Consider the following 15428-nt stretch of genomic DNA (forward strand, 5'->3'; position numbering starts at 1 on the left):
AACTGGAACAGATGTAATGTTTTCAGACATTTTCATTACTGTCATAAGGCATTACTTTATGATTTGTGTGTGCTATTGTATGCAGTCATAGTTAAGCTGACAGTGTCCGCTGCTGGCAGCTGTGCAAACTGCAGTGACTGTCACCGGTAGCAATGCAGTTAGTTTAAGCTTGCAGTATTTAAGCAATCTTCCCTGTCTATATATGATTTCTCTATATGCCTTTAACCATTTCATTTTTGTACATTTGCATTGTTTGTTTTTGTAAAACAAGCATGTATTAATAGTGTTAACAATATTAGATCTAATAGCATATTTCATATAGCCTATTCTTGTATTTTCTCCATACTTTGCTCAAGCAGTGTCAGGTCTGCAAATAGCATGCCACAGCTATGGTATCATTTTGTTCGAGAGGAAGGGGTTGAAAATCCAGCAGGGATGAAAGACTGAATATTTCATTGCAGTCACAAACAGCAGATGGCCCTCTTGAGTTTATATTTTTTATTCCTCGTCTGTGATTGTGTTTCTCTGGTGATATTAATCTAAATGAGAAAATACTCCGTGTTATTGGGGCATGATATTAAATTGGCACCCCAGCCCTTATCGCAACACTCATTACCATATGATTAAAGAAACAGACAACAGATAAGTGTGGACCTGTAGCAAAAACACATCAACTCTTCCATACAATATGAACATACATTATAGGTGATTTTGTCTGAAGTCAAACAGGTGCGTTTGTCTCATGAGGACCTCATACATGTGATGGAGGTTCTGGTGCGCACGTGGGGAGTGTGGGTGGGGTCCTTGGGCTGAATTTACATGCGACCATTTCATTTATCTGGCTTTTGGATAATTATTTATGTATACAATTGTACTTCATGATGGCCACATTTATGTCACGTGAAAAAAATATAAATGCATTTTTTCATGATAGAACAGCAGGATTAATCTATACATATGATGACAACATATCACTGCACATAAAGCACCAGCTTTTGAAAGCATTAAGCAATTTCACAAGAGCAATGTTTGATGTTACACAGCTTAAAATATGTTCATTTAAATGGTATTAGTTATTAGTGAATTAGTTATTAGTGGACTCACAGAGAAGTTAAGCTATACACGGACATCGGCTAAGATAAAAATACGAAAGGTGCGTTTCTCGTCTATGTAACGATGTCAAAGGATGAGTTTGCCGTTAAGACTTGTTGATGATCTATCTATGAGGCTGAGGCGGGAAGCGCGTGGTCGTTAAGACTTGTTGATGCCGTTGATACAGTATGAGGCTGAAGCGGGAAGCGCGTGCGCCTCACTCGCTCCAAAAGGCTGAAGACGCTAAATGAGCTCGAGCTGGAGGATCATTTTTTGAAAACGTTTCTCTCTTTTTCTTCACTGGCTCATTTGGCTATTTGCTGCACATCTTTATGGTCCCGCTTCGGGCGAAAACGACTTTTTATTCGAGTTTATTTGTTTGTTCGTTCCTGTCACACCGCGTATACGTCATTCTCACCGGAGCCGGTCAGCGTTGCATTTCTCTCTCAGAAGACACGCGACTTTACAGAAAGATAAAACGCATATCATTATTGAAAAACCATCTGACCTGAAATGGCTGAATGGAGAGCGATCGTCTGAGAAGACCCCTTAAGAAGTACCTGAATATCATCAAAAAGACATTCAAACTTACCTCAACTCATCGCCGTCTCGACGTTGTTATCAGTCGCGTGGACTATTCTGAAGATGACTGAACATTTTGGCGAAGCAAACGTGGATTTTTGCTGAACTTGGTGAATATGTGAGACATATGAATATGTGTAGTCGCAGGGCTCCACCTGGGAGAAGAAGGTGGTCGCGTTTCTCCGCGTGACAGCTCAGAAACGAGAAACGCTGTTTGTTCAGACTCCGGGAGTGGACGTGGCTGTCCAGGGTGCTGAATTTCATCCTACCGGGTTGAAAACAAGGAGAGTGACGATAAGAGGTACTGTCGAGCGTGGATAAACAGCTGAATAGATCTGCATATTATATATTTGGAAGAACAGGGCAACTTCTGATGAAAATCATTGTCAGGATTGAAAAGTAACCTGTAAACCGTGTGACTTTTGTGCAATTGTTTTTTTTTAAACACTGGAGAACATGCGAAGGACGAACAGTTAAGTAATACTTCACCTTTGTATTCATTATGCTAATTCGGCGTCGTATATTCCCGTTCGTCATGTGTGGATATCTTTGATCATCATCCGTTTCTATCAAAGGGCAGGAGCAAACAAACAGTCGCAAAAATGGGACAATAACTGAGACAGATCGGGCGGTTTGTTGTTGTTGTCTGTGCTTTGTGTGTAAGGAGTTCAACAGCCCTGTTTTTGAGACATGGCAGCCGCGATTGCCAGCGGTTTGATCCGGCAGAAGAGACAGGCACGGGAGCAGCATATAGACCGACCATCCACCAACAGGAGGAGGAAAAGCCCCAATAAAAATAAAGGGCTCTGCAACGGGAATCTGGTCGACATCTTCTCCAAAGTGCGAATCTTCGGCCTCAGGAAACGCAGACTACGACGACAAGGTGTGGGAAGTTTCATAAACCAAACAATAATTGTGCAGATAAGCAATCTATGCAGGTGCATGCGGTGTTTAATTGCCTTCAGACAACAGATACGCCCACATTTCAATTCCACATTCATATACATTCCTATTTTGTGCATAGTCTTGACTAACCAAGGACCGGATTTAGCTTCTGTTTGTTATGATGAGGATTTGGCTTGACAAGAATAGCTTATATGATCTGGGTAGACTTGTGTAGTGTCTTAATATTTCTTTGACATTCAGTTTCACTGGCAGTGTTCACATGAATTCTTCCCTCAGTCAGCAAACCTGTCACAATTTATGATATAAGTGGTTAAGTCAGTATTAAGATGTACTCAACTTATGTACGTCATAAATATATATTGTAATTCGAGGCACGTTGTCTTTCATTTGTGAACCAACATATGCCACATTATTTAGAGCTAGAAATGATTATGGCACTTATCTATGGAGTGTGCTTAAATTTTTTGTGCAAACTCTCTCTCTCACTCTTTCTCTGTCTTTGCTATACCCTTGGGAGGGGTTGAGGTTAAATTATTGGCACATTCCATGAATGCAAGTAAAGCAGCAGGTGTCCAACTTGTTGCTAAAAATGCTATCACACGATCAGAAAGCATCATTCAACAACAGCTAACCTGACACTGCATTCATTTTATTTAAGATTAAGATAAAAGCACTTACTGTCGGCCTGTCAGGAATAAAGACAATTTTTAGTTATTTTGACGATGTTTTTTTCATTTTTGAAGCTAAAGGGAATGGTAAAAACAAACTATAGTTTTTTTCTGAGCAGAATGCCAATTTATAATAAAAATAAATACAATTAAAAGTCTGTTAGATACACATTACCACAAAAATGAGATTGTGTGTGTGTGTGTTTGTAAGGTTTTGTTTTGCATTGTTGGCCTGTAAATAGGCATTACTAAAAATATTAAAAATGGTAATTAAAACAACAAAACATAGACTGCCAGTTTACTCAATACAATAGCAGCAGACTGATTAAACTATAATAGAGGTGACAATTTGGCATGCTGTATATCATTGTACCTGTCATACTGTAGATGTCCAGAGGAGAATCGTGCACAAATAAGTAGTGAGTAAAAGATGTAGCTGTTGCCGGGAGAAACTGAGAGTGATGAATTAGCTTTGCAATGTCTCTGCTAACGTGCACCTGTGACGGCCAAACGGCCATCTTATTACAGATGGCGAACAGATCATGGCCTCCTCTTACGCTCCTACTGTAGTGTTAAGGAACAGGTTCCTACAAGGCTTATAAGTCTTCCCACATTGTCACTATTAACCTTTACGTGTGGTAATAAAAGAAGCATTCAAATATTAATTTGTTGTTTAAGATGACTTTTTATTGCACTATTTTAAGTCCTGTTGTGTTGTTTCCTGAGTTACTTTTGCCAGAGCACTCCTGGGATTTACATCATTAAGTTTCCATTGCAGCTCAATTTACAGAATCTTCAGTGAGCATATTTACAGCCTTGAGGGCTGTAAGAGTTAGCCTGCGCGCCCTCCTAGGCTTTCTGAAAAATAGCCTTTGTATTTAGTTGTGGTCACAAAAAGGACACTTTCATTAAATAAACCTAGGCGTTTGTTGGATGAAGCAGTGAGAAACTACTTTCATCTCCATTTTGACATGCAGACAAAAGGAGACCCTCGGAGTATGGAAATGCTTGTAAAATGTGAAATGAGACATTTTGCCTTGTGGCAATGTATTAACAGGAATCATAGTAGACATTATTTGAAACCTTGTTTAAAAAGGTTTGAAATCTTCTTTAGATTTTCTAATTACTGGTGGCTGGCCAAAATGTTAGCTTAATCGATTTGCCAAAAATAAATTTACTTCCGCATTTTGAGTGCTGGTGTGGACCTGGAGCATGTGATTAAGATTTAGCTGGCACAGCTCCCAAAAACAATCAGGGAGAAGTCCTTATATACTGTATCATATTGACTTAAATTACTTTCTGGACTCTCAAGCAGAAAGCTCTTCCAGACAGGACATTGGCTTGACCACATCATTACAGAAATATGTGTCTCTGTGGCATTGATTCATAAAAGTACATTATCATCCTATCAGGATTACAGACTTCTATGAATGTGTAAACAGCACTAGTGGTAGTCCCAAGACAGCTTTTAAGATGGGTGCTTTCTGGGCAATATTTATGCGTCTATTGATGTGCAACATAAATATCTTGCTATTTATGTTCATGTTATGATTATACTTACAAAATTACTTTGATTAGGCTGCAGAGAACAAGCAGTCCATTACCTCTTTTACCCAGACACATCTGACACCAGACACTCTTCCTTTTTGACATTTAGGCTATTTTTTCTTTTGGGTATGGGTTTGAGTCATACCATTTCAATTTGTTGTGTAAATTAAGATGTCAGAATGGACTGGTGACCCAGTCAATGCTTGTCAGATGTATCTAAAGTTGTATGTATATTGTGCAATCTAACATGAATGACAGCCGATGTTGCACTTCTGTCTTTGGCTTTTATCCAAGATCCCTTGGGTATGCCTAAGCCATGAAAAATCTGACAAGCAACACATTTAAAAAATAGGAAAACCCACCCAGTGTACATTCTGCTTTTGTATTAAAAATGTATCCTAAAAGAGGTTGCAGAGATATAGGACATCAGATATTGACACAATAATCAACCATTGGTATATTCATTTCTTATTTGGATCCTGGACCCATAACCTATTTCAAACTAACCATGACTGATAATAAGGATAGCATGAAAAGGTACAAAACTGTCTCTTTTCTATCAATGGGGTGGTACCCTCAAAGTTCCATTTTTGGACATGTATGGCTATACAACACATTAAAATGTTGTTCCTTTTGGGGTACAACAGAACAAAACAGTTTTATAGCTTTTTTCTGACAGTGTACTAAAAGGAGAAGGTTGTGCTGTATGTCTAATGCCCTGAAAATGATCTAAGTAATGGCTCCAGACATGAAAGGTCTCCTAAAAGACGGTGGACTACAGCACATCTTTCATGTATTTAAATGATCTTCATTTAAAAAGACACTTTATGCCTTTGATTTAACCTAAAAAAGCTGTCATGTAGCAATTTTTATCTTTTTTTTTTTTTTTGAAGGACATTGACTCTGTTGAGAAGTATTTTAATACAAAAACCTTGTGGCAAGTTTTATTTATACATTTGTTATGAACTCAAATTATATTTGGAAACTGATCACGTAGTGAGCTGCAGCATAAGAATTTGTTTGCAGAAATTAGTTTGTTATTATTATTGCCTCCTAAATATTTAATTGTTTGTAACATTTATTGTCATTATTTGCTTTAGTATTACTGTATCCATTCTGTGCTCAACATAAGTGCTACACATTCAAAAATGTTCACCCACCCAAGAAATGATTTAACACACAGTTTGCCTATTACATGCGTTGTCCAATTAGAATGTTCAATGGAATGGAAGATCACCAGTGAAGGCTAGTTTTAATCTCTCTCTATACTAAGTCTCATTAAAATGTTGGATGAATCTTGCGCACACTCAATTAGTCATGACTGGAAGTGCCATGCCACAGTGCATCTTGAGTGCAAGGTGGTGCTTGTTCTTCATTGTGTAAATTCAAATTACAGAGCTTCATGTCAAGTCACCTTTAATAATTAAATGACTCAAAGTACTGTATTTCCACTTATGTTTTTTTATAAAAAAAATTCTTATTGTAGCACACCACAACTGTGTTTTTTACTGTATATTTGGGCTTTTTACCTATGAAATATGAAATAGTAATTAAAATGTGCCTTATGTATTCTGACCAACGTTTTCTGTTTTCTGAAATCTGCTGATTAGTATCAATACATATTTGTGGAGATTATGAATCCCACAGCTTAGTGGGAATGAAAGAAAATGGCAGTGCCTCCACAATGACATCAGCAGCGTGAGTGTGCTTGTGAAAGCTGGAAAAGCCCCTCTCTTCTTCCAGAAAGACTATAGTGGGTCAATCACATGTGGTTAAGTCTGCAGCTGGTGCCGCTGTGTGCAGTGAGACATAGCCCCTCCCATCTCCGTCTGTCTGATGATAGCTACTTCTATCTCTTCAACACACAGAAAAGCCCATACACCTGCTGCTAACCTTTTACCTGCATAAATGTTACAGTATGAAAGTCAGTCATATTTTTAAAGAACTTATCTTGATATATTTACAATATTTTAAACACACAGCAAGCTGTTAGGTCCATTTATTTCCTTATGCAGCTTGATTCTAATTCATTTAGCACTTTGTTTAAAAATTCATCTTACATGCTATGAAAACAAAATACCTTAAATTGTGGTGTTTGTGAGAGGAATTGGCTTTGGTAGAAAATAAACGAAGCAAAAATGCCACAGATTTACTGTGCATTAAAGATACGACATATCCGGAGATTAGAATATTACAGGACTTGGGATGGGCTTTTTATATTTGGGCCAGTGATCTGGATTTTAATACTTCCTGTTATTGTTTATAGAAGGTTTCAGTGGCAACAACATAAACAAATAGCTTTTGTGCCCCAAGCTTAACCTCCACAGTAGACTTCCGCAAAGAATCAATAACAATAGAGTCTCTCTAGACTAGATTTCTGATAACAAGCAAAATAAATAAACAAGTAAATTACCTTAGTTCAAATGATAGCTAAAGCATATCAACCAAAACACTACTAAATGTTAGGGGCTGGACACACAAAAACTTTTAAACGCAGCTGAAAACGCCTTGAGGGCGCCGAATGCCAGCTGTTTTTCAGCTGAGTGCCAACTTTCTTCAGCTGAGCGCTTTGGTTGCTGTGATACTTCAGCTGCGAGCCGGTTGGTTGCTGTGGTAATGTCCCGCCCCTCCTCCACTGTGATTGGACGGCCGCATGAGAACTGACATTGATGAGCGGAGCTTTTTATCCAAAGTTGAACATTTTTTAACTCTCGGTGCTCAGTGCTGAGCGCGGAAAAACCGCTGGGCGCCGGATTTCAGCGCGGAAGAAAACCGCTAGCTGCTGGCTTATTTGAAAAACGCTGAGCTTCCATTGGAAACAATTGAAAACATGCGCATGCCGCGGGGCGTAAAAGTTTTGGTGTACACAACCCCTAAATGTGTAAAATTATTGTCAATGTTAGCTGCAGATCCTTAAAATTCTTTTCTGCTGTCCTGTAGCTGCTGAACCTCTCGCTGTGTCCCCTCGACTTTATGGTACCGAAACCCAGTGGCGGCCGGTGACTTCTGTTTTTGAGGGCACATGATGTGAAGTTCATCACAACATGTTTGTAGCCTGTCATGTGTGTGGTTTGTAAATTTAAAATATGTGTTCCGTGTGTCGATTGAACCTATGTGCATCACGTGTCTTGTCAAAATAAGTGCCTGCTGCAGACGCGCCTAAAGAGTTTATGATAAAAAAGACGCTTGCGTTTGCTAGATACTCGTAATCAGAGTATTACTCGTAAGCAGGAGTGTCTTGCGTGCATTTTGTGAACGTGAGCATCTCTTTTATCATAAACGGTAAGCAGGCACTTATTTTGACAAAACACGTGACGAACATAGTTCACATGACACAACAAAACATATTTTGAAAACACGGGCAACACACATGACACTCACACGAACACATATTTTGAATTTGCGCCCCTCAGTAGAGCAGTCACGAGCCGCCACTGCCGAAACTTCTTAATTTTGTCAAGCTATTTGTTTTTGGTCAGTTTAGCCACTGGCCAGACCAATAAACAAACATAGACTAGACGTTAAATTTGGACCAGGGGTGTATTCCAGAAAGCTGGTTATGTGGCTTACCCGGGTAAGTTTAGGAGTAAGTAAGCGGATAACCTCTGCTTTCGGTTCCAAAAACGGAGGTAACTTTCGGGTTATGTAAGTAACCATAGCAACTGACTCTCTGAAGATAACCTGCTCCGGAGCAGGTTATGTTGCAGGGTAAGTTCATTTTAGTTAATAAAACGAGGCTTCGGAGGAAGTCTGCGCATGCGTGCACTTATGACGAGCGTACAGCGGGCGTGGAAGCATATATTTTGCATAATATTACAATGTTAAAGCATTTATTTTATTTTATTATATTTACAGTCGCGAATATTTATTGCTGTCTTAAAAAATGTGTGATATTAATTTTTTTTAAAGAAACTATTTTTTTAATAACATGGATTGTTATTGGTGATTGGACTAATTACTATACATTTTATTATTAATTAAATGTAATTAAAAATTTATTCATATTTGTGTTCGGACTAAATACTATACATTTAATTATGTTCATTAGTAATATATCTCCAAATATCAGTGGATGTATGAAACATAATTCCATCAGTTAATTAATGTTAACAATAAAGTACATTTCCATATCAATTTTGTCAATTCATAAATAACCTCATCTTTCACTTACTAGATAATTTGAGATGAATCTAAAGTTATAATAAATGTGTGTGCAAATACATTGTCATTAATGAATCTTAACCTATGTTACTTAAGTGACAATGTGGCAATGTTACAGTAAATGGATATAACATATAGAAACACATGATGCCTATCATAATAATAATTACTGAGGGATCGAAGTTACCCCTGCCTGCAGTCTCTGATAGGCATGTGCATCTGACCTGGCCCACAGAATGACACCCATGAAGCACAGGCATGATTTAACACTGACCCACACAGGAAAATCCCCAGTGTTAAATTAACTCTATCAGTGTTAAATCAACACTATTTGGTGTTTATATAATCCACACCAAGATCGGTGTTAAAAAAGACTGGTGTTAAAAATATAACTCTGAATCAGTGTTAAAGTTAATGAGATAATGAAGTGATGATTAAGACATTAATGGTGAACACCTGCTGGTCATTCAAATCAATTACATTTTGGACATTTTCCTGTCTCTACATTTTTATTTTGATGACTCGTTTTCTGGAGAAAATACTAAAATAATAAAGAAAGACAAATTATTAAATGCAATAAATGAATACTGTTGGGTGTATCCCTCCAAAAGCTTTCACGTTTGCCCCTCTATCAGCATCTCTGTTTGAAAATAAAAAGATAACTTGCAGAGTTATTTTCTAAATGGATAAGTTTAACTTCTAAACAACTGTCAGAATAAAATACAAGTGCTCAACTATTCCAGCATCCACACGCGTGATTTAGTAGACAAATCTTCTTTCTGACGTGATGTCTCACAAGTCAAATAGACATTTATCACAAAATGTGTCACATTAAATCTTAAGTTTGTGTTTGTTATGAGTTCATTTGAAGTCACCATTACTGTGATTAGTGTTTCCTTTAGTTAGGCATTTGTCCCTTGATCTCCTCTGATCTAACTCTCCTCTTTTAGCAATAGCAACAATGTTTTAGTAAAACCACTTGTTCATTGCTTCATGTAGAGGGAAAACCTTCCAGACCTTCTCAGTTTATTTTTATTATATTCTACTCTACAAATCATTGAAACATTTGATCACAAATTAATTATTAAGAAACAGGCATAGGCTATAAAAAAGCTCTATGCAAATGACATTGTATTGAATGAGACTGCCGTAATGCTTTAGTGTTTTTTGTTGTTGTTGTTGTTTTTTGCTTAAGAGAGACTTCATGATTTCTGATACAAATCTCAACAATGGTGACAGTTAATGGTAAGAAAGTTGCTAATTTTTTGTCATGTTGCAATGCATGATGGGATTTATGAATGAGTTTTCTACAATCCTGGTACCCAGCATGCATTGCGGCATGACGTTTTGTTGTTGATTGTCACCATGATTGTGTTTTATAGGCTGATTGTTGATGTCTCAGTGTGTCTGACTTACACCACAGATTAGATTTGGGTAAAAAATATTTAACTCTTCAGGGTATGTGGACTTTCACAGCACTGTTGGATTTCATGGGAGCCTCACAGGATTGGCAGAACATAAATTAAACACTTATATTCATTGATTACTCTTTTATGATATCATTGAATCCCAAGACTTATACTTTCATACTAATGAACAAAGTATGAGTTATAGACTTCATTTCTCTCATCTTCCTCTGCTTTAACAGATGTGTTTTATAAACACACTGCCACAATGAGCAGAAGAAAATTAACACCAAACTTCAAGACCCAACTACCCAACTAAAGGAAACACTAATCGGAGCAATGGTGACTTACTTTATGAACCAGATTTTCAGCAGTTCTTTAGAAGTTCAACCTATCATCCATGTAACTCTGGAACCCGGTTGTAATTTTAGTTTTCAAACAGAGATGATGATAGTGTTCATTTAACTATGGTGATTTCATCTATTGCATTTAATAATTTGGCTTTCTTCCTCATTTTAGTATTACTTTCTCCAGAAAAAGAGTCAACAAAATAAACATTTTAAGACGGGAACATTCCAAAATTTAGTTGATTTGACACAGAATGACCAGCAGGTGTTCACTATTAAAGACTCAATCACTTCATTATCTTATTAACTTTAACACTGATTTAGTGTTTTTTTAACACCAATCTTGGTGTGGATTATATAAACACCGAGCAGTGTTAATTTAACACTGGGGATTTTACTGTGCACATAGTGACACAGGTGAAGCACAGACTTCATTAGGTGAAACACCATTGAATCACAGACATGGCATAGTGGTCAGAGATTTTCTATTATATCAGTTAGAATCATGTACACAATGAAATGAAATTATAAATATATATTTCATAGTATAATATTTATTTCTTAAACATGCACTTCAGGGGGCGTATTACAGAAACTTTCTATCTTACAGTAGGTCTTAACTTAAGATATGATGTGTTAAGTTAAGATTTTTCACAAATTCATATTACAGAAGCAAATCTTAAATTGATTTAGGATTCTCATCTTATCTCACCAAATCTTATCTCATCTCTAGTTAGGAAATCCCAAATCGCTTAATCATGTTCGGCTATCAACTGTCATGTCTGTTACCAAGCAACCAGCAATGCGTGAGCTGCTGCTACAGTAAACAAAAGAATTGTCCTTTTAATTTCAATGTGCCAGAAAAATACATTTTATTAAATTCATAGTAATCATAGTCTGTGTTTTTTGTATTAGTGTTTTAGCACATCATCTATCAGTTACCATTCAATTTAAACATTTAGCAAATGTGACTTACAAAAATTAAAAATATTCTTCCTAAGTGCTAGGATACTATTGTACATTTCAACATTTGATAGAGACATGACAAGAAATAGATGCTGAGTCAAGTGTGTACTGTATTCACTATAATCCCATCAAGTGTTCACGGATAAGATAACTGTTTTTTAATAATGAGGGATGACAGAAATTGAAAGATTGCGCTCCACTAGTGAGAAACATTGTGATTATGTGAATGTGTGAAGATAAAAAACATTCAAAGAGTAATCCAAAAACAAACATTGATGTTTTTCATCCTCCACTTGGTTAAAAATGTAGTGCAGCGCTATCATAATGTGATTGTTTCAGCTGGCTCTCATTAAAGTTTTAAGTTAGGACACCTGTGAGGTTACCCTAAAGTTAAGACCGTTTTTAGGATGCTTTGTCAAGTTAGGATGCTTCTGTAATACCACTTTCCTATCTGCAGTTAAGATAAGATAATGCATTTAGGAACATCATTCTGTAATAGCTTTTGTCTTAAATGAGGTCCTAACTGAAATTACCATGGTTACCAAACAGTTAAGATAAGATTTTAAAGTTAGGACTTTTCTGTAATACGCCCCCAGATCCTTAGCCCTCTCTCTACATTTGATCTATAGTTGGTGTTTTTCTAAATCACCTTTATTTCTTTAAAATTGACCTTTTGTAGCTGCTTTCCTGAGCTATCATTTTTGAGCAAAGGGAAATTGAGATATTTGCATATATTAGATGATACAGGACATATATTACAACATGTTACTATTGACACTAATGTAACATTTCTATTCTCCAATTCTGTCACAGCAGATCCTAATCGTCCAATGCAAATGAATGATCATTCTTAGTGTAGTGTAATGAAAAGCATTACACAACATTATTGAAAATCTGTAAGGACTGTAAGGAAGCTTTACAATTAAAAGAGGGTGCATTAATCTATCAGCTATCAGTAAATGTTAAAAAAGATGGTGACACAGTGTCATACAAGGAAAGTCCTAAAACTAAACAGGGTCACCCAAAGGAGCAGAAGTAAAATAAGTACAATATAGTGAATATTAGCATAGTGCATTTTATGCCTACACAATACAATCATATCTAAAAAAAAACAACAACTTTAAATAAGCCTTATGATGTATTTGCACTTTATGTGCCACAACTCTTATGAAATTAACCATGGTTTTATTGGTGTATAGTTGTAGTAACCATGTTTTTTTTGTGCATTGATTACTATCAGCAGAACCATGGTTTTACTACACTAACCATCGTTTAACTATGTTTTTTTGAAAACCATGGTTATTTTGTGGTTACCATGGTTTTACTGTAACCATGTTTTTTACTGTAGTAAAACCATTGTTACTTTTCACAGGAGAAAATATATTCATAATTCATATGTTTACAATCATATATAAAATCTATGATTATTTTGACTATATTAATTATTTTAGATTGTTTTAGATTATTTTAAATAAAATTGTGTGTATTTTCGTTGAGACACATATAATATTGGACTTAAATGGGGTAAAATGGGTTCGTATTAATTATTTAATTAATTAATTTGATCTGTTTTGTAATCACGCACTTCTAAGCCGATTATAAAACGTTGATTTTGCCAGAAAATATTAGTTTATAATGTTATTTCTCATTTAAAAACTTTTAAGTTCTCTGACGTTTCCATGGTGACTCGTGAAATCTGCGATCCATTGACAATGCCTTTATGTTGTTACCGTGAGCGCGCGTTAACTCTGGGTTACTTTCAGCGAGTTGATGTTTTGGAACCGACATACCCCGAGTAAGCAAGTTTGGGGTTGATCAACCCAAAGTTCGGGGTTAATCTGATGGTAAGTTAACCCTGCTTTCTGGAATACACCCCAGGTGCATTACCGTAACAGTGTGACAACGTGCAGGGTTTAAATTGGGCCGGGGCCGTCCGGGGCTAAGCCCCGGCACATAGGCTGAAGGTCTCGCTCTGCTCTTGCCAGTGTACCAGCTGCGCTGGTGCGCGTGCACTCGCTGTGCTGGTATGTGTGCACTGACGTGAAAGTGAATAATGCGTTTCCATTCATTATAGGGCATACTCACCAACGCAAGTTTAACGATTTGCGCGAGTAGATTACATACAAAGTCAATGCAAAGACGCAACCAGGCGCGTCCTCGCACAGGGCGATGCAAATGACGCGAATTGGGCGGCACAATTGCTGCGAAAACACGCGCTTTCCCCTTTAAACGCGTCTTCGCGCAAGTTATGCAACTCAAGCGAAAAAAACTCAACTGCAAGAACGCGCTCTTACACAGGATCATTTGACATTGTAGGAGAGAGAGAGAGAGAGAGAGAGAGAGAGAGAGAGAGAGAGAGAGGTAAGAATGGTGCCCACGTCGAGAAAACTTAATAGAAGACTAGAAACGTGTAAAGGGTTAAAGTATTTGTCACTCATTTAATTACAGTATGTTAACTGGATAACACTGGATATAACTCATTGTATAGGCATAGTTTAATAAAATAATGTATTTTGATTACACAAATCAACCCTAACTATATGATTGTTTTAGCTGCTGACCTGCATAGGGAATCTCTATGGCTAATTTATAAGACATGTAAGAGTCTTTTGTGGTATCTTATGGCTAGAATTATTCAAGGAGGTTGATTCTTTTAACTTCCTTTAAAATGTGATCAATTGTGCATAATGACATTTGGAACAAATGGATATAGGGTGTCAAACTCATAGATTTGCATCATTTAAAATTCAGATGCTCTTTTTAAAATATTTGTGGTCAACCTCTGGCACAGCTTTAAAGCTGAAACTTATCAAATCCTATCAGAGGTCCAGAATGTCAACACACCAGTGGCTTTGCTGTCATCAGTATTAAACATCTTACCCCTAGAAGTACGCCTCCCCGCACAGCCCCCCCACATAACAAATCCCAATTTAACCCCTGACAACGTGTACAATGATGAAACCATATGTTTGTAGACAGTGTTGTTTTTGGCAACCATTTTAGTTTTTAGTCTTAGTCTTTTGGACGAAAATACTTTTTAGTATTAGTCACATTTTAGTCACTTATAAACTTGATAGTTTTAGTCAAGTTTTTGTCGACGAAAACACAAAAAGGTTTTAGTCTTTTAGTCGCCGAAAATGCAAAAAGGTTTTAGTTAAGTTTAAGTCAATTTTAGTAAAAAAAAGTCTTTAACAAATTAATTTAGGTTAAAAAGTATTGGAAATGGGCTTAGGTTTGACAGGTTGTAGCAAGTGTTGCAATTCATAAAACAACAGTCTTTGCATAATAAAATAGACTTTCTCATTGATGGAGACTTCATTGTCGCATTGGCAAGTTATATTTTTTCCATGAATTGATGCTCTTCTAAAATTTCAGCACATTGGCTTTTTTCTTCAGTAATCACACTAATAAAGGAATGGTTTAAAGTTTAAACAGCAAACAACTTTTGAGCTACTACAACATTACACACAGGTAAAGTGGTAACAGCAGAATCACTGTTTTACTCAAAAAAGGAGTGAAATGTGTCACAAGCTGACTGTCGAATAAAATTGAATGTATATGATATGTTAACAGTGTGACTTGTTAGTTACCTTTGAAAAAATATCAACCTGATGAGCCTTCAGGTGCCGCTTGAGGTTGGTGGTATTCTATGGTGTTTAAAACCACGCCCGAGAGAGCGTGCAGAACACTATTCGCGCGCGGGAAAAGGCGGCAGCCGGGTGGTGGGCGTACCCAAAACTAGGATAGGAAGC

General features: G+C 36.8%; 1 protein-coding gene across 2 annotated transcripts in view; it reads left to right on the forward strand.

Moving 5' to 3' along the window:
• The window catches only part of fgf14 (fibroblast growth factor 14), a 171390-nt gene that overhangs the window by 105246 nt on the left and 50716 nt on the right, over nucleotides 1-15428 (forward strand). Inside the window, exon 1 of one of the 2 annotated variants that reach the window (XM_065251780.2) lies at nucleotides 1265-2557. The exons of the other annotated variant lie outside the window; for it this stretch is intronic. Coding sequence (XP_065107852.1) covers nucleotides 2365-2557 — 193 coding nt within the window. The 5' untranslated portion in view covers nucleotides 1265-2364. Of the gene's footprint in view, nucleotides 1-1264; nucleotides 2558-15428 lie in introns of those variants that run through there. 2 annotated transcript variants of the gene reach the window in all.

The sequence above is a fragment of the Paramisgurnus dabryanus genome, chromosome 15 (genome assembly GCF_030506205.2).
Source record: "Paramisgurnus dabryanus chromosome 15, PD_genome_1.1, whole genome shotgun sequence".
Classification (NCBI taxonomy): Eukaryota; Metazoa; Chordata; class Actinopteri; order Cypriniformes; family Cobitidae; genus Paramisgurnus; species Paramisgurnus dabryanus.